This window comes from Chiloscyllium plagiosum, chromosome 24 (genome assembly GCF_004010195.1).
Source record: "Chiloscyllium plagiosum isolate BGI_BamShark_2017 chromosome 24, ASM401019v2, whole genome shotgun sequence".
Classification (NCBI taxonomy): Eukaryota; Metazoa; Chordata; class Chondrichthyes; order Orectolobiformes; family Hemiscylliidae; genus Chiloscyllium; species Chiloscyllium plagiosum.
In genome coordinates, this window is record NC_057733.1 from 3,067,249 (window position 1) to 3,085,225 (window position 17,977).

Sequence of the window (17,977 nt, forward strand, 5' to 3'; positions counted from 1 at the left end):
GGACAGGTGTGTACGTATCTCCCCCTTCCACAACACGCGGGAACAGGTGTGTATGTATCCTCCCCTTCCACAACACGCGGGTACAGGTGTGTGCGTATCCCCACCCCTTGCACAACACGCGGGGGACACGTGTGTACGTATTCCCCCCTTCCACAACACGCGGGGACAGGTGTGTACGTATACCCCCCCCACTCCAACACGCGGGGGACAGGTGTGTACGTATCACTCCTTTCTCCAACACGCGGGGACAGGTGTGTACATATCCCCCCCTTCCACAGCACGTGGGGGACAGGTGTGTACGTATCCCCTCCTTCCACAACCCGCGGGGATTGGTGTGTACGTATACCCCCTCCTACTACAACACGCGGGGACAGGCGTGTATGTATCCCCCCTCCTTCTCCAACAAGCGGGGACAGGTGTGTATGTATCCCCCCCTCCTTCTCCAACACGTGGGGACAGGTGTGTACGTATCCGCCCCTTCCACAACACGCGGGGACAGGTGTGTACGTATCCCCGCCTTCTCCAACACGCGGGGACAGGTGTGTACGTATTCCCCCCTTCCACAACACGCGGGGACAGGTGTGTACGTATCCCCCCCTTCTCCAACACGCGGGGACAGGTGTGTACGTATCCCCCCTTCCACATCACGTGTGGGACAAGTGTGTACATATCCCCTCCTTTCACAACACGGGGGGCAGGTGTGTACGTTTTCCCCCCTTCCACAACACGCTGGGACAGGTGTGTATGTATACCCCCTCCTACTCCAACATGCGGGGACTGGTGTGTACGTATTCCCCCCCTTCCACAACATGCGGGGACAGATGTGTACGTATTCCCCACTTCCGCAACACGCGGGGACAGGTGTGTACGTATACCCCCTCCTACTCCAACACGCGTGGACAGGTGTGTACGTATCTCCCCCTTCCACAACACGCGGGAACAGGTGTGTATGTATCCCCCCCTTCCACAACACGCGGGTACAGGTGTGTGCGTATCCCCACCCCTTGCACAACACACGGGGGACACGTGTGTACGTATCCCCCCCTTCCACAGCACGTGGGGGACAGGTGTGTACGTATCCCCTCCTTCCAAAACCCGCGGGGATTGGTGTGTACGTATACCCCCTCCTACTACAACACGCGGGGACAGGCGTGTATGTATCCCCCCTCCTTCTCCAACAAGCGGGGACAGGTGTGTATGTATCCCCCCCTCCTTCTCCAACACGTGGGGACAGGTGTGTACGTATCCGCCCCTTCCACAACACGCGGGGACAGGTGTGTACGTATTCCCCCCTTCCACAACACGCGGGGACAGGTGTGTACGTATCCCCCCCTTCTCCAACACGCGGGGACAGGCGTGTACGTATCCCCCCCTCCTCCAACATGCGGGGACAAGTGTGTATGTATTCCCCCCTCCTTCTCCAACGCGCGGGGATAGGTGTGTATGTATCCCCCCTTCCACAACACGCGGGGGACAGGTGTGTACGTATCCCCCCCCCTTCTCCAACACGCGGGGACAGGCGTGTATGTATCCCCCTCCTTCTCCATCACGCGGGGACAAGTGTGTATGTATCCCCATTCCTTCTCCAACACGTGGGGACAGGCATGTACGTACCTCACCCACCCGCTCCCCCTTCCCTAACATGCGGGGACAGGCATGTATGAATCTCTTTGTTCCCCCCCCCCCAGCCCCCTTCTTCTCCAACATGCGGGGACAGGTGTGTACGTATCTCCCCCACTTCCCCCAACACACGGCGGCGGGTGTGCGCGTATCGCTTCCCCCCCACCCTTCCCCCAGCACGCGGGGACGGGTGTGTGCGTATCGCTTCCCCCCCACCCTTCCCCAGCACGTGGGGACGGGTGTGTACGTATCCTAGCCCCATCCCCCACCCCCATGCACATATAGGCGTGTATGTATCTCCCACACTCTCACATACAAAAACATCCATTTTCCTGTAGTTAAAATGAAGAGAGCCATGGTGTAAATTGAGAAAAGGTTTGTGTTTAAAGTAAAAAGCATGAAGAATGTCTGAAACATGATTTGACTGGCACTTTGAAATGCTTCGAAATCATGAACACCTCTGTTCAAATGCAAGCCTTTCTCATGCCTTAAATGAGTCATTAACAATAGGCATTACGAACTACAATGCTGCTTATTGTGTGCAGTTCTCTGACAAATGTGCTTGTATCCCCTCACTGTTCTTGGAACAGTAAACATCTATAATCTTTCAACATTCTATAATCTTTGTGTTTCAGAATCTGATCAGCAGCTTGTGAAGAAACAGCAGACCCCCCTGTTGTAATAAGCTGCCTAGACTAACATACTTGATATAGCCATTGTGGAAACCTCAGCAAAAACCATCAGTGGGCTATTTACAGCATGACCTGATCATACCACGGAAATATTTTAAATCAAACCATTCAGATATGCTGTGACAGAGCACTGACTCCAAAGTTGGGACATTGCCACAGTGTCACAAGAACCCCTATTGAGATTCTGGATAGTCATTCGAAGCATGATGTCTCTTATCTCAGTGGCACCAATCTCAATAAGATACACCAAATATATACATCGAATTCAATAAGACTCGGGCATTCAGTTCAACTGGATCTACGCTAGTGTTTTACACTTGACAAGGGCTTCCCCCTAACCTATTTAATCTGAAGCCCTCAGTAGGACTGTCTGTGCCCTTGCTTTCTTTTAAATGCATCTCAACTATTTGCCTTAATGTCTTCATGTGGGAGAAAGTTCCAAATTCTCACCACCCTGTGAATTCTCCTGAATTCTATGTTGGATTCATTAGTGCCTGTTTTGAACTTTGTAACAAGTGGAATGATTTTATTTATCTGATCAAATGTCTTCATAACTTTAAAGACCTCTGTTAGATGACTCTTCCCTTTCACGAGAAATGAGACCCAACCTCTCGGTTTTAGTCTCTTGTACTCTCTCCAGTGCCTCCTTGTTTTTTCTGTCACATAGCGATCAGAACTGGCCAGCGTACTCCAAAGTCTAATCAAGCTTTGCAACAAGTTTAGCATAATTTATTCGCTTTGGAACAAAACCAGTAATTGCTGGCGGAACTCAGTAGGTCTGGCAGCATCTGTGGGAAAAAAGCAGAGTTAATGTTTTGAGTCCATTGACTCAGCAGCAGAACTGTATGTTTCTTAATGACAGCTGAAGTTAGCAGGGAATGGGTCGTCTGTGCTGAAAGCAGTCCATGCATTGTGGTAATTGGCCTCAGTGGGTGAGAATGGGTTGGCTGTGCTAAAATTAACCCATGTCACAACAGGACTGGGTGTGGGGTTAGTTTAAAAAAAAAGACATGGTGAATGTAATCAGGCTGTAGAGTTATTGAACTCCATGTTGAATGGTAGAAGCTGCAGGGTCCCCAAATGGGAAATGAAGTGTTGATCTTGTGCTTAGGCTTGCTGCAGCAGGTCTGTGACAGAAATGTTGGTGTGGGAACATGTGGGTGTTTCAAAGTGACAGGCGCCTGGAAGCTTGGGTTTTTTAAAAAATTGGGCACAACATAGGTATACCGCAGAGCGCTCACCAAGTCTGCGTTTCATCTCCCCACTGTGGAAGAGATCACATTGTGAGCAGCAAATGTAGATTAATTGAAAGAAGTACAGGTAAATCACTCCTTCACCTAGAAGGCCTGTCTGCAGCCTTGGAGACTGAGGAGGGAGGAGGTGAATGGGTGGGTGGTTACAGGTCAAGGTGCCATGCGGATGTGGGGAGGTGCTGGGAGTGGAGGAGGAATGGACCCAGCATGTCCTGGAGGAAATAGTCCCTGCACAGTGTTGACAAAGGAGAGGAAGGGGATAGGTGTCTGGTTGTAGCATCTCATTGGAGGGGATAAAATGGCAGCCTATAAACTTTTGGATGCGGAGTCTGGTGGGATGGAAGTGAGGATCGGGGGACCCTATCATTGCTGTGGGAGAGAACGGAATGGGTGTGGGCAGAAGTGCAGGAAATAGGTCAAGTATGGCTGAGAGACCTGTCAACCGTGATAGCAGGCAATCCTCAGTTGAGAAAAATAGGTGGATGTTTCTGTGGCCTCCCTGCAGAAGGTGGCATCATCAGAACAGATGCAACAGAGATGGAGAAACTGGGAGAATGGAATGGAATCCTTACAGGATGCGAGGTGTGAAGATGTATAGTCAAGATAACTGTGGAAGTCTATGGGTTTGTAGCGGATATAGGTGGCCATCCGATCCCCAGAAATGGAACCAAAGATATCAAGGCGTCGAAGGGAGAAGTCAAGGTGTGGGCTGGGTGGAAGTTAATTGATAAATATTTCCAGTTGGGAATGAGAGAGGGATGCACCGATGACCATGAGCCTTTGTCCTTTCACAAGAATATTTGATGTGGCTTTTATCAACTGCCTTCTTGAAATCTAAGTACAGATGATCCACTGGTTCCATTCATCCCCAACTTGTGTTACCTCCTCAGAACTCAAGGATGATCATCTCACCTCCACAAAACCGTGTTGACTGTTCCTGATTATCTTGAACTCTCCAAGTGTCCTCCTATACCCTCTTTAATAATAGCTTCAACCATTTTCCCCTATGACAGATGTTAAACTAGCCTCAGTTTTCTGTTTTCTGCCTCTCCCTTTTTGAATGAAGAAGTCACGTTTGTTCATTTGCATTGTGATGGGACCTTCCCTGAATCAGACAATGTTTGCAAAATTAAAACCAATGCATTAATTGTCATTGGTTTTGATAGACACGACTCACTCGACCTGAGGATGCAGGCCTTATCAAAACCTGAGCACGTGTCAGCCCACAGCTGCAGCAATTTACTTAGTACCATTGCTGGGTGATTGTGACTTTCCAGAGTTTCTCTTTGCCTGTCATTTCCTGATTTATCATTTCTACTGAGATGTTATGTATATTCTCTGTCGTGAAGACTGATGTGAATCGTGAATACTTTTATTAATTTCATGTGCCATTTCCTTACTTTCCTGAAAGGTTCAACACTCACTTTATTAACTTTTCTTGAAATATTTAGAGAAGCTCTTACTCTCTGTTTATATATTTATGGCTAGCTTGCACTCTTACTCGATTTATTTTCTCTTTGTTCAGTCTTGGATTGATTTTGCTGCTTTTTTTTGTATTCTGACCAATCTTCTGACCCTCCACCTGCCTTTACAACATTGTATCTTTCTCTTTTCATTTCATGCTCTCTTTCACTTTCCAAGTAATCACTAATGGTGGGTCTATGCCTTATTTCTTTCTTAGTTATTGGAGCATGTCTATTCTACGTATTCTGAAAAATCCCCTTAAATGTATGCCACTGTATCTCTATCAACTTATCTTTAGCAAATTCACTTCAGCCAGATGTCTTTTTATGACCTCATATTTGCCATTATTTAAATTTAGAATATTATCTTGGACCCGTTCCTCACTCCTTCATGGCTCAGTGGTTACCACTGCTGCCTCACAACACCTGGGTCCCAGGTTCGATTCCAGCCTCGGGTGACTGTCTGTGTGGAGTTTGCACATTCTCCCCATGTCTGTGTGGGTTCCCTCCGGGTGCTCTGGTTTCCTCCCACAGTTCAAAGATGTGCGGGTCAGGTGAATTGGCCATGCTAAATTGCTCATAGCGTAAGGTGCATTAGTCAGAGGGAAATGCGTCTGTGTGGGTTACTCTTTGGAGGGTTGGTGTGGACTGGTTGGGCAGAAGGGCCTGTTTCCACACTGTAGGGAATCTAATCTAATCTAATACTGAATGTAAAATTCAGTCATGGTATGTTTGCTGCTACCTAGGAGCATCTTGTCTTATTGCAAAATACCACAATACCTTGAAATTTCATGTAGGAGATCCTACAGTGCTCAGTAGCCTTAAGTGCTGGTTACTTCAGAATATTTTCACAGATTTAGTTTGCCTATGGTTGATTTTGAACTGATGAGAAAGTCACAGCAGAGAATGACCCACGATATTCAGGCAGCCAGCTACTGAAGAGCCTACTGCCTGTTACACAGAGTTCCGGGCAGCTAGCATTGGAGATAACAAGTCTTATCAGTCACAATACCATCATATTTTCAATGTTATTGCTCCTAATTGCGTGTGGGCACAAAGCCATTTGAAGTTATCCATTAACCAAGGTAAAATCCCAATCCCAAAAAGCACACATCCTGTATAGTTTGAAAACGCAGCTGGAATGTGTCTGAACACTTAGACTGCCATTGTCCTGGCCTGCAATTCGTATCAAGAGTAATTCCAAATGCTTTCACTTGCATAGTTTCAGTTTTAGGCCAAAAAGATCCTTCTCAAAAGAGTTCAAAGTTTCTGAACTTTCAAAGGATTTATTGCAAATCTTTTTAGTTAGGTGGTTACGAAAAACTGTCAGCAATGCTTCAGACTGTGTTTGAAGAGTGTGGAGACATGGAGCTCAGAACCTCAGACAAGGTGTTGGGTTGAGCTGGCTTTCAGTGATTACAGAGGTTCTGCTTTCTGTCTTGGATTGTGAGTTGCAGATAAACCTGTGTTATAGCTCTAATAGGAGGAATGGGCTGGTACTCAACTCCATCAGTCCCACCAAGATATAATTTGAAACACAAAAAAAAAGCTGAAGTACTGCTGGAAATCGGAAGCCAATATCAGAAATTGCTGAGAAAACTGAGCATCTGTGGAGAGAAAGCAGAGTTAGTGTTTCGGATTCAGTGACCTTTCATCACTGAATTGTCTAATTGATTCCCTCTCGTGTTACTTTTCAGAATGAAAGAGTTTTTTGCCAAGCTTCTTCAATTAACTTAAAATAGTTTATTATAAGCAAAACTTATTCTTTAAACAGAAGACACCCAAACTGTAATCTGGAAATAGAACTGTAACTCATTAAGGAAATTCTCACAATGTAAAAAGACAACGGTCTCTGCTGAGATGATTATTTTTTTAAAGGCAAAAAGGATGAAAAGCATCCCTGTCAGCCAAGGGTCTGAAGAAAAAAAAGATAGAATGTGATGACTTCCCACAACCCACCCGGACAAAGTTGAATTGCTGATAGCCTTAGATTTTCATTTTGGATTCAAATCGAGATTGATGCAAGACTTTGGAATGGCTCAGGTTTTTGAGGTTTATTAGGTAGTCAGCAATACTGGTATTTGAAACCTTTCTCAGGTTCCCAGGTACTTCTACTGAGGGAAGGAGAGACCTTTGCGGTATCCTTATTGATTACTCAGATCTGTAACAAAAAACCAAGTCCAGAAATAGTTTTGAGGCAACTATTTGCATAGTTCCTGATAGTCTTTTCAAAAACCATTTTTTTAGTAACAAAGCATCATAAACCTCATTTCTTATTTTTTTGAAAGCTTTGCTGGCCTTTTCTCCAAATTAAATTGATTTTCTGTAAACAACATCTGGCTTACAGCACGCATTAAAACTTTGACTTTGTTTCCAAAAATAAGCCTTATCAATGCTGGAAAATGTTGACACAGTTCAACTTCTGTCAGTTTTTCTCATAGTTTTTAAATATTAATGTGTATTTGCAATACATCGATATTGTAGTTCCCTACCCCCCCCTAATTGAATTGGAAAAGAAAGGTGAGGAGCCAATGGCATAATGGTAACTTCATTGGACTGCTAATGCAGAACCCCAGATTAATGTTCTGGGGACATGGGAGATAGTGTGATTTGAATTCAGTAATAAACTGAGCCAATGGCAACCACGTAATCACTGCGGATTGTTATAAAAACCCATCTGTTTTCCCAATGTCCTTTGGGGAAGAACATCTGTCATCCTTACCTGGTCTGGCTGACATGTAACTCCAGACCCACAGCAATGTGGCTAACTCTCAATTAGCCTCTGAACAATTAGGGATGGGCATTAAATCCTGACTTGTCCACACCACCCACATCCCAGGAATGAATGTAGATGTGCTTTCCGTTAATCACTGGATCGTTCCGTGCTCTGCAGCTGGTGATATACTTGTTGAAATAAAAACAAGATGTTGGAGATACTCAGCAGGTCTTGCTGCATCTATGGAAAGAGAAGTTTCATGTTTAATGTCAAGAGGAGGAAGGAAGCTTACATAAACATTGAGGTGGCAAGGATCAGACAGGGCTCTAGAGGGTTTACAAGGTAGCCAGGAAGGAACTGAAGAATAGTCTTAGAAGAGATAGAAGGGGCATGAAAAAGCTTTAGTGTGTAGGATTAAGGAAAACCCCAAGACATTCTACACTGAAGTAAGGAACAAGAGGATGGCAGAGTGGGGGTAGGGCTGATCAGGGATAGTGGAGGGAGCTTGCACCTGGAGTCGGAGTACGTGGGGGAGGTCCTTAATGATCACTTTACTTCAGTATTTACGACTGAGAGGGACCTTGACGCTTCTGAGGACAGCATGAAACAGGCTGATATGCTCAAACAGGGTTGATGTTAAGAAGAGGAGAAAGTGAGGTCTGCAGATGCTGGAGATCAAAGTTGAAACTTTATTGCTGGAACAGCACAGCAGGTCAGGCAGCATCCAGGGAACAGGAGATTCGACATTTCGGGCACAGGCCCTTCTTCAGGAATGATGTTAAGAAGATGAAAGTGCTGAAAATTTTGAAAGACATAAGGCTAGATAAATCCCCTGGGCCAGCCAGGATATATCCTACGTTGATACAGGAAGCGAGGGAAGAGATTGCTGTGCCTTTGGCGATGATCTTTGCTACCCACTGGAGTAGTGCCAGATGATGTGAGGGTGGAAAATGTTATTCCCTTGTTCAAAAAAGGAAATAGGGATAACTCTGGGAATCCCAGGTCAGTCAGTTGTACGTCGGTGGTGGGCAAATTATTGGAGGGGATTCTGAGAGACAGGATTTATGATTCCTTGGAAAACATAGTCTGCATGGCTTTGTGAGGGGCAGGTCATGCCTCACAAACCTTATTGAATTCTTTGAGGATGTGACAAAACATATGTTGATGAAGGTCGAGCGGTGGATATGGTGTACATGGATTTTAGCAAAGCATTTGATAAGGTTACCCAAAAAGTAAGGAGGCATGGGATACAGGGAAATCTGGCTGTCTGGATACAGAATTGGCTGGTCCATAGAAGACAGAGGGTGGTAGTTGATGGAAAGTATTCAGCCTGGAGCTCTGTGACCAGTGGTGTACTGCAAGGATCTGTTGTGGGACCTCTGCTGTTTGTGATTTTTGTAAATGACTTGGATGAGGAAGTGGAAGGGTGGGTTAGTAAGTTTGCAGATGACACGAAGGTTGATGGAGTTGTGGATAGTGTGGAGGGCTGTTGTAGGTTGCAGTGGGACATTGACAAGATGCAGAACTGGGCTGATAGGTGACAGATGGAGTTCAACCTGGAAACGTGTGAAGTGATTCACTTTGGAAGGTAGAATTTGAATGCAGAATACAGGGTACAAGGCAGGATTGTTGGTAGTGTAGAGGAACAGAGGGATCTTAGGGTCCATGTCCATAGATCTCTCAAAGTTGCTACCCACGTCGATAGGATTGTTAAGAAGGCATATGGTGTGTTGGCTTTAATTAGCAGGGGGATTAAGTTTAAGAACAATGAGATTATGCTGCAGTTCTGTCGAGCCCTGATTAGACCACATTTGGAATATTGTGTTCAGTTCTGGTCGCCTCATTATAGGAAGGATGTGGAAGTTTTAGAGAGGGTGCAGAGGAGATTTACCAGGATGCTGCCTGGACTGGAGGACATGTCTTATGAAGAAAGGCTTTTCTCATTGGAGCGAAGAGGATAGGAGGTGACTTGAGAGAGGTGTACAAGATGATGAGAGTAGATAGGCAGAGAGATTTTCCCAGGGTGGAAATGTCAATCATGAGGGGGCATAATTTTAAGGTGATTGGAGGAAGATTTAGGGGAGATGTCAAAGGTAGGTTCTTTACACAGAGAGTGCTGGGTGCATGGAATGCATTGCCAGTGGTGGTAGTAGAGTCAGATGTATTAGGGACATTTAAGCAACTCTTGGATAGGCACATGGATGATAATAAAATGAAGTTAGTCTGATCTTAGAGTAGGATAAAAGGTCAGCACAACATCGAGGGCTGAAGGGCCTGTACTGTGCTGTGTCCTTTGTCTGTTTTTCTGTCGACAGTTGCTACTGACCTGCTGGGTATTTCCAGTTTTATTTCAGATTTAACAACAGCTGCAATATTTTGCTTGAATGCTTTTTTGAAATGCAGTTTTTTTGGTGTGGACCATTTGGTGACTGGGAATGTCCAACAATCCAATGAGCTCCATCTGAGGGTTAACCTCCTCAGCCTATCAAGGCTGTCTGCAAATCATTCTCCTTAATACAACGAGAAACAGTCTGCCTACCATCCTCTAATTACTTGGAAATGGCCCTCTGGACACAGCGATTTCCACTCCATGTCGGAGGTGGAGGAAGCCGGACCAGCTTGTTGGCAGGTTTCGGGAAGTGGTGATCTCAGGGTTATATAGATGGCCTTCAGTGGGGACAAGTTCTCTGAGAGGCGGGGGAGCTTTAACACCAAAGGTTCGGCGGTAACTAGGATCTTGGCCAAGTCCAGCTATCTTAGTACAAAGGAATTGGGCCATTCAGCCCATCAAGCCTGCTCCAACATTCAATTCGCTGATGGGTGCTGATTGTGCCACTTTCCTGTGCTACCCCCATATCCTGCATGGAAGAGAGTCATCCTCAACCCTGAAGGACTGTTTAAGAAGTAGCCAGTAGTACTCTCTCAATGAATGCCCTGAACATGATCAATGGTTGAGTTTCCACAGCCTCAGAGAATATTTAGTTTGTGGTATCAGAAGAAAGAGAAAGGAAAACCTGAATTTACAAAGCGAGGGCATCACAGAACACTTCCAGTCAATAATGCATGTCTCGAGGTGTAATCATCATTGCTATATTTAGGAGCCAAATAGATGTGCACCAACTTGCCATGGATGGTGCTGGTGCTTGTCCTTGGTTGGAGTGGGTTGATGGGAAGTTTGTTATCATGCCCATGAAGGCAATGGGGAATAACTTGTGTTGCAGTCTGTAATTGAGGTTTATCTGATCTCTCTGTATACAGGTTGACGAAGGGGATGATGAGAATGCCCGGCCTCTCGCTGAATCCCTCTTACTGGCCATCGCTGACCTTCTCTTCTGCCCAGACTTCACCGTCCAGAGTCACAGGAAGTCTGGGCCGGTAAGACACACTCAGCAGCTTCCCGCCACTTCATTATTGGAGTTAATTTTGTGTTTGTCAAAGTGAAGGATGTTAATATTGGAGAATGGCACTTTCTTCATCTCAGAAACTGCTGGAAAAGCTCAGCAGGTCTGGCAGCACCTGTGGAGAGATATCAGAGTTAACGTTTCTGAAGAAGCGTCACTGGACCTGAAGCATCAACGCTGATTTCTTTCCGCAAATGTTGCCAGACCTGTGGAGTTAGAACATAGAACATTACAGCACAGTACAGGCCCTTCAGCCCTCGATGTTGTGCCGTCCTGTAAAACCAATCTGAAGCCCATCTAACCTACACTGTTCCATTCTCATCCATATGCCTATCCAATGACCATTTGAATGACCTGTAAAGTTGGCGAGTCTATTACAATTGCAGGCAGTCCATTCCACGCTCCTATTACTCTCCAAGTAAAGAAACTACCTCTGACATCTGTCCTATATCTATGACCCCTCAATTTGGAGATATGGCCCCTCGTGCTAGCTATCACCATCTGAGGAAAAAGGTTCTCACTGTCCACCTATCTAACTGTCTGATTATCTTAAATGTCTCAATTAAGTCACCTTTCAACCACTTTCACTCCAATGGAAATAGCCTCAAGTCCCCAGCCTTTCCTCATAAGACCTTCCCTCCATACCAGGCAACATCCTAGTAAACCTCCTCTGAACCCTTTCCAAAGCTTCCACATCCTTCCTGTAATGCCGTGACCAGAACTGTACGCAATGCTCCAAGTGCGGCCGCACAGAGTTTGTACAGCTGCAGCATGACCTCATGGTTCTGCAACTCAGTCTCTCTACCAATAAAAGCTAACACACTGTTTGCCTTCATATCAACCCTATTAACCTGGGTGGCAACTTTGAGGGAACTATGTCCATGGACACTGAGGTCTCTCTGCTCATCTACGCTACCAAGAATCTTACCATTCGTCCAGTAGTCTGCATATCTGTTGCTCCTTCCAAAGTGAATCACCTCTCACTTTTCCGCATTAAACTCCATTGGCCACCTTTCCACCTAGCTCTGCAGCTTATCTATGTCCCTCTGTAAACTACAACATCCTTCGTCACTATCCACAGCTCTACTGACCTTAGTGTCATCTGCAAATTTACTATGCCCTCATCCAGTTCATTTATAAAAATTACAAACAGCAATGGCCCCAAAACAGATCCTTGCGGTACACCACTCGTAACTGAACTCCAGGATGAACATTTCCCATCAACCACCACTCTCTGTCTCTTTTCAGCTAGCCAATTTCTGATCCAAACTGCAAAATCACCCTCAATCCCATGCCTTCGTATTTTCCGCAGTAGCCTACCCATGGGGAAATCGTATCAAATGCCTTACAGAAGTCCATAAACACCACATCAACAGCTTACCCTCATCCACCTGTTTGGTCACCTTCACAAAGATCTCAATAAAGTTTGTGAGGTACAACCTACCCTTCACAAAACCGTGTTGACTATCCCTAATCAACTTATTCCTATTGAGATGATTATAAATCCTATCTAATGTAACTTTTGCCACCGCTTTACCCACAATTGAAGTCTTTCCAGCAATTTCTATATTTGTTTCTGTTTCTGATTTCCAGCATGGTTCTCGATCATTAATAGTCTTCACTTCCATTGACTCGTAAGTAGTGTGTTACAGGTCATTACCACGTGCACTCTTTAAAGAAAACATTCTTCATCACATCTCCTATTTCTCTCGCCCAAAACTTCACATTTGTGTGAACAAATGGAAACAGTTTTCCTTTACTTAAATCTGTCCTAAACTTGTATCAGTCGATCAACTCTCCACTCGATTCCTTTGCTCCAAGGAGAACAAGGAGAAGAAAGTGAGGACTACTGAAGAGCTTATGCTCAAAACATCGACTCTCCTGCTCCTCGGATGCTGCCTGACCGGCTGTGCTTTTCCAGCATCTCACTTTTTGACTCCAAGGAGAACAACCCATCCCTAGAACCATTCTTGTAAATCCTCTCCACCCTTTCAAGGATCGTCCTAAATTGTGGCAACTCGTGTGGTTTTGGCCTAACCAGAACTGTATAAAAATTCAACATAACTTCCTTACTTTTGCATGGAGAGTGAAAGATTTCTGGTGATGAATACCATCAAGGGATATGGAGACGGTCTGGCAATATAGGATTGAGGTAGATGATTTACTATCTAGAATGACAGAGCAAGCTCGTAGGCCTGAATGGCCACTTCTCTGATGTTCCCATGTACCCAATATACCTCCGATAATGAAGCCCAAGATTTCACACAGTTTGCTAACCAATTTCTCAGGGTGTCCTCTCACTTTCGAAAATGGATGCTCATGACCACTCAGATCTGTCTGTCCTTCCTACTTGCTGCCTGACCCAATCCCCTCTCCATGATGCATCAGCCTGCATTTCTGTGTATTCAATTCAATCTGCCACCTGCCTATCCATTCTCCAGGCCTGTCGTGTCCTGTTACAGTCAGTTAAAATTGTCCTCATTTCTGAATTTGAAATTGAGACATTGAAATTTTGTTTAATATTCCAATACCCAAGTCATTTATTGATATCAAAGAAGCACTGACCGTTTTAGAGCCCCACCATCCAGTATTCTGTAGTACCATACACCTCCCTGCAAACCAATACTTTATTACATTGGACACTGAACCCCCTATTCCTTGAGCTTCAGTTTTGTGAACCATCCTCTTCTGTGGAATATTGTCAAACGTTTCCTTAAAAGCCAAACTGACAACAATCACCACATGCCCTTCATCCACATTCTCTGTTTCATTAGGCATTTCAATTTGATTAATCACACAAGATCTGCATTTACAAATTTGTGCTGGCTCTCCTAAATTAACTCAGACTTCTCAAGACATTTCTTATATTTTTTTCTCAAAGATGATTGCCCCTTAAACCTTACCCACCACTGATGTAAACTGATTGACCTATGGTTACTCGGTAAGATCTTGCATCCCTTTCATGAATTCAAGTATCACATTTGCCAATTTCCAATTCTTTGGTACCTCCCCTGTATCTTGTGAAGATTAAGAAGATTATAACAAGCCTTTCCACTACCTCCATCTCCTTCAGCAAACTGCGAGCACCCACCCTAAACAGAGCAGCCTTTCCAGCACATTCTGCCTATCCATTTTCATGCCATCCATTACCTGTATGATCTCAGCTTCTAATGATATTTGCCAGCATCCTTTTTTTTGAGGTTCAACTGTGAATGAGAGTGGTGGGTGGCTGGAAAGGCTGCCTTTTGTTGTGCTTTGAGAGTCAGTGTTGTGACAGACTGCTTGTTCCTCCTTCCACCAATGTGCTGACTTTTGGTGGAATGATCCACTCATGCCTGCTGGCCACTAACTTATCACCATTTTCAGCCCATCGAAGGAAGCAGGCCACTTGCCCACTGGGAGGAACTCAGTTCTCCCAGCAGACACAACCACGCCCTCTGAATAGTGAACTGTTTTACTATCACCAGCGAGTCCTGACACCAAATGTCTTTGATGGGGACAGTGTAGAGGTAGCTTCACTCAGTATCTAATCTCGAGCTGTATCTGTCCTGAGTGTGTTTGGTGTGTGAAAGAAGATCTGTCTGTATCTAACCCTCTGCAATTGATAATTGATGCTGGCAGTGAGTGCTTGGTGTGATTAAAGGCCCCATTCGTGATATATTATACCCCACTGCCTGCTAAACCCAATACATTTCTGGTTGACGATGGTGGACAGAAGGAGAGTGTAGTGTGCTGGATGGTACAGGATGTCCCTGCTCACTTACTGGTTTTACTTATCCCCATCAGGAAACTGCTGAGGATCTGCACTGTATCGACAGCTGTGAGTACATCTGGGAGGCTGGGGTAGGATTTGCCCATTCTCCACCTCACAGCTACATCCACGACCTAAACAGGTGAGGACCCAGCTCCATGTAAAGGTGTGGGTATGATTTGACTGTGGCCCATCATTCACTTGGCCTTGGAATCTCCTGCAGGCAGTGCTCTGAGTGGGCCGTGACTGGATTTGACTGGAGGGGCGGGTAACTCGAGATGAAATAAAATGTAGGCACAAATCTAAATTCTTGTTCTGCTAGCTAATTTGGGGTTTGAGCAATTCACCTCTTGAGTCTCCAAAGCCTCTCCTCCATCTTAAAGGCACAATACTCTCCACTTCTCCAAATGGGTGCGATGCCAGTAACACTCGAGAAACTCAACTCCATCCAGAACAAAACAGCCCGTTTGATTGGAACTCCATCCACTGCCTTCAACTTTCATTTCTTCCACCTCCGATGCTCAGTAGCAGCAAGGTGTACCATCTACAAGATGCACTGCAGTAACTCATCAAGGCTCCTTAGACAGCACCTTCCAAGTCAGTGACCTCTACCTATCTAGAAGGACAAGGAAAGCAGATTGTTGGGAATGCTACCTGCAAATTCCTCTCCAAGTTGCTGACCATCCTGTCTTGGAACTCTGATGTCTTTCCTTAAATGTCACTGGAATTTTTTCCCCGAATAGCATTGGTCCATGTGGACTGCAGTGGTTCAAGGAGGCAACTCACCATCACCACCTCCAGGGATGGCAATGCATACTGGCCTTGTCAGTAACACCCAGGTCCCATGAAGAAATTTAAAAACAAAATTGGTTTTAAAATTTGAAACCCCTGTGGTGGGATTTGATATCACATTCTCTGGATTACTGCAATCTGAAAGATTCATTATAAAACAAAACATATCCGCAGGCATCGCTGTTCTGGTCTCCTCTGCAAAAGCCCATTAAACACTGGAGAGAGTGGTTTTCAAGTTTTTGAGAGGATGGGAAAGATTGAGAAGGCTCTTTTCCTTTGGGAAAGGGAAAGGCATGGTGTTTCCTATTTAGAGTCTTTATGACGAAGTAGTTCAATGTGGAGATGCTGTTTCCATTAGTAGAGTTCAGAATAAGAGGCATGAATATAAGTTAGATCAAATACAGAATTGAGGACTGATCTGAATATGGTCCTTGCTGTCGCAGTAGCCGATTGAGGCAGCGTATATACACAGAATGGGAGGCCTGTGCTGACAAGAGGGAGAATTGAGTGGATTAATACAGGACAGGGTGGGAAGAGGTGATTAAAATGGGAGTTCTGGGGTTTAGGCACCAGCCCAGACCTGTGAGCTGAAGGGCTGTTATTGTGCTCTAATTCTCTGGAAGGGTCATGGTGAACACTGGTGGGGTGAGTTGGGTGATTGAGGTATTAAAACTTGATACCCCTATCCCTCCTTCACCGCGCCTGTCTCTTGTTCCCACAGGACAGAGCTTCTGAAGCTGCTGCTGACTTGTTTCTCCGAGGCTGTGTATCTCCCACCCACCACCGAGGGAAACATTCTCAACCCCTGGGTCCAGTTCTTCTGCTCGACAGAGAACAGGTGAGGACCAGGTAGGAGAAGGAGCTATCCAAAGTGCTGTGGGGCTGCTGTGACATTTCTGGCTGCTGTGAGTGTCTTTATTGAGGTACTCTCCCACCCCCCTCTCCCACGACCCCTTTCTTGAAGCCTTCTCTGATCACGTTCCCATCCATATTTTTCAGATTGGTAGGGAGAGGGATTTCAGATCTGATTGTTCAGGAGTGAGTGTGCTGAGCTGGATAAAGGCCCCCCAGTTACAGCCCAGATTAGGTGGTGATACCCACTGAGAGTCTACTCCATTTGGAGGTTTTGAGAAGTTTGCCATGGCTCGCTTACCTTCATAAGATTTAGGTGCATCACCCCGGCAGACACACCGATGCTGTAATGACAGAGTTGGAGGTGCACTGTTGAAGGTGCCATCAGTTCGACGAGACATTAAACCAGAGGCATGTTTGTACTTTCAGGGAGTGCGGCATTCCAAGGAGTTTACTCCCACCAGCTTGAGGGGATTTAGGGATGGGCAATAGGTTTTATTCTCACATGTCCTCAAGTACAGAAGTCCGTGAGTACAGTGAAAAGTTTATAATGTTGCCTCCCGTGGCGCCATCTTAGATACAAAGTACATAGGTACAAATCTTAGATACAAAAAGTGGAAGAAAAAGGAAAAGTTGCTTTACCTAACAGTGATTCATAGAATAAGTTAGAAATAAGGCATAGTTAAAAGGATAAGCATTACAGTCCGATAAACAGATTACAGAAAAAAGTTACACCATACTAGATCAAGCGTTGGCCTAGTTTTGACGTCCACACCTTGTGAATAAATAAAGTGTGGCTGCACCAAGGACTCTTCGTGCAGTGCTATCCTGCTGTTGTAATGATTAACATCCTGTAAGGTTGAGTGAAATAGGAGTTGATGGGAAGGGTGAGGGCAGTAATAAATTAAAAATGCTATACATGAATGCACAAAGCATTAGAAATAAGATGGATGAGCTTGAGGCTCTTTTGGAAATTGGCAGATACGATATTGTGGGGATAACTGAGATGTGGCTTCAAGTGGACAGGGCCTGGGAAATGAATATTCAAGGCTACACGTGCTATCGTAAGGACAGACTGACGGGCAGAGGAGGTGGGGTGGCCATGTTGGTAAGGGATGATATTCAGGCCCTTGCGCGGGGGGACCTAGAATCAGGGGATATAGAGTCAGTGTGGATAGAGCTGAGAAATTCTAAGGGTAAAAAAACCCTCTTGGGAGTCATCTACAGGCCCCCAAACAGTAGTCTGGATGTCGGATGTAAATTAAATCAGGAGCTGAAATTGGCCTGTCACAAAGATGTTACTACAGTTGTTATGGGGATTTTCAACATGCAGGATGACTTGGAGAATCAGGATGGTGTTGGACCTCAAGAAAGAGACTTTGTGGAGTGCCTCAGAGATGGATTCTTAGAACAGCTGGTGCTGGAGCCTACCAGGGA

The 17,977-nt window shown here is 45.4% G+C and overlaps 1 protein-coding gene across 4 annotated transcripts in view; it reads left to right on the top strand.

The window, feature by feature from the left end:
* LOC122561967 (protein HID1-like) overlaps positions 1 to 17,977 on the top strand; it is a 114,646-nt gene that overhangs the window by 25,224 nt on the left and 71,445 nt on the right. For all 4 annotated transcript variants that reach the window (XM_043714309.1, XM_043714310.1, XM_043714311.1 and 1 more), the window contains exons 4-6: positions 11,003 to 11,119; positions 14,932 to 15,038; positions 16,410 to 16,526. In XM_043714309.1, coding sequence (XP_043570244.1) covers positions 11,003 to 11,119; positions 14,932 to 15,038; positions 16,410 to 16,526 — 341 coding nt within the window. The remainder of the gene's footprint in view (positions 1 to 11,002; positions 11,120 to 14,931; positions 15,039 to 16,409; positions 16,527 to 17,977) is intronic.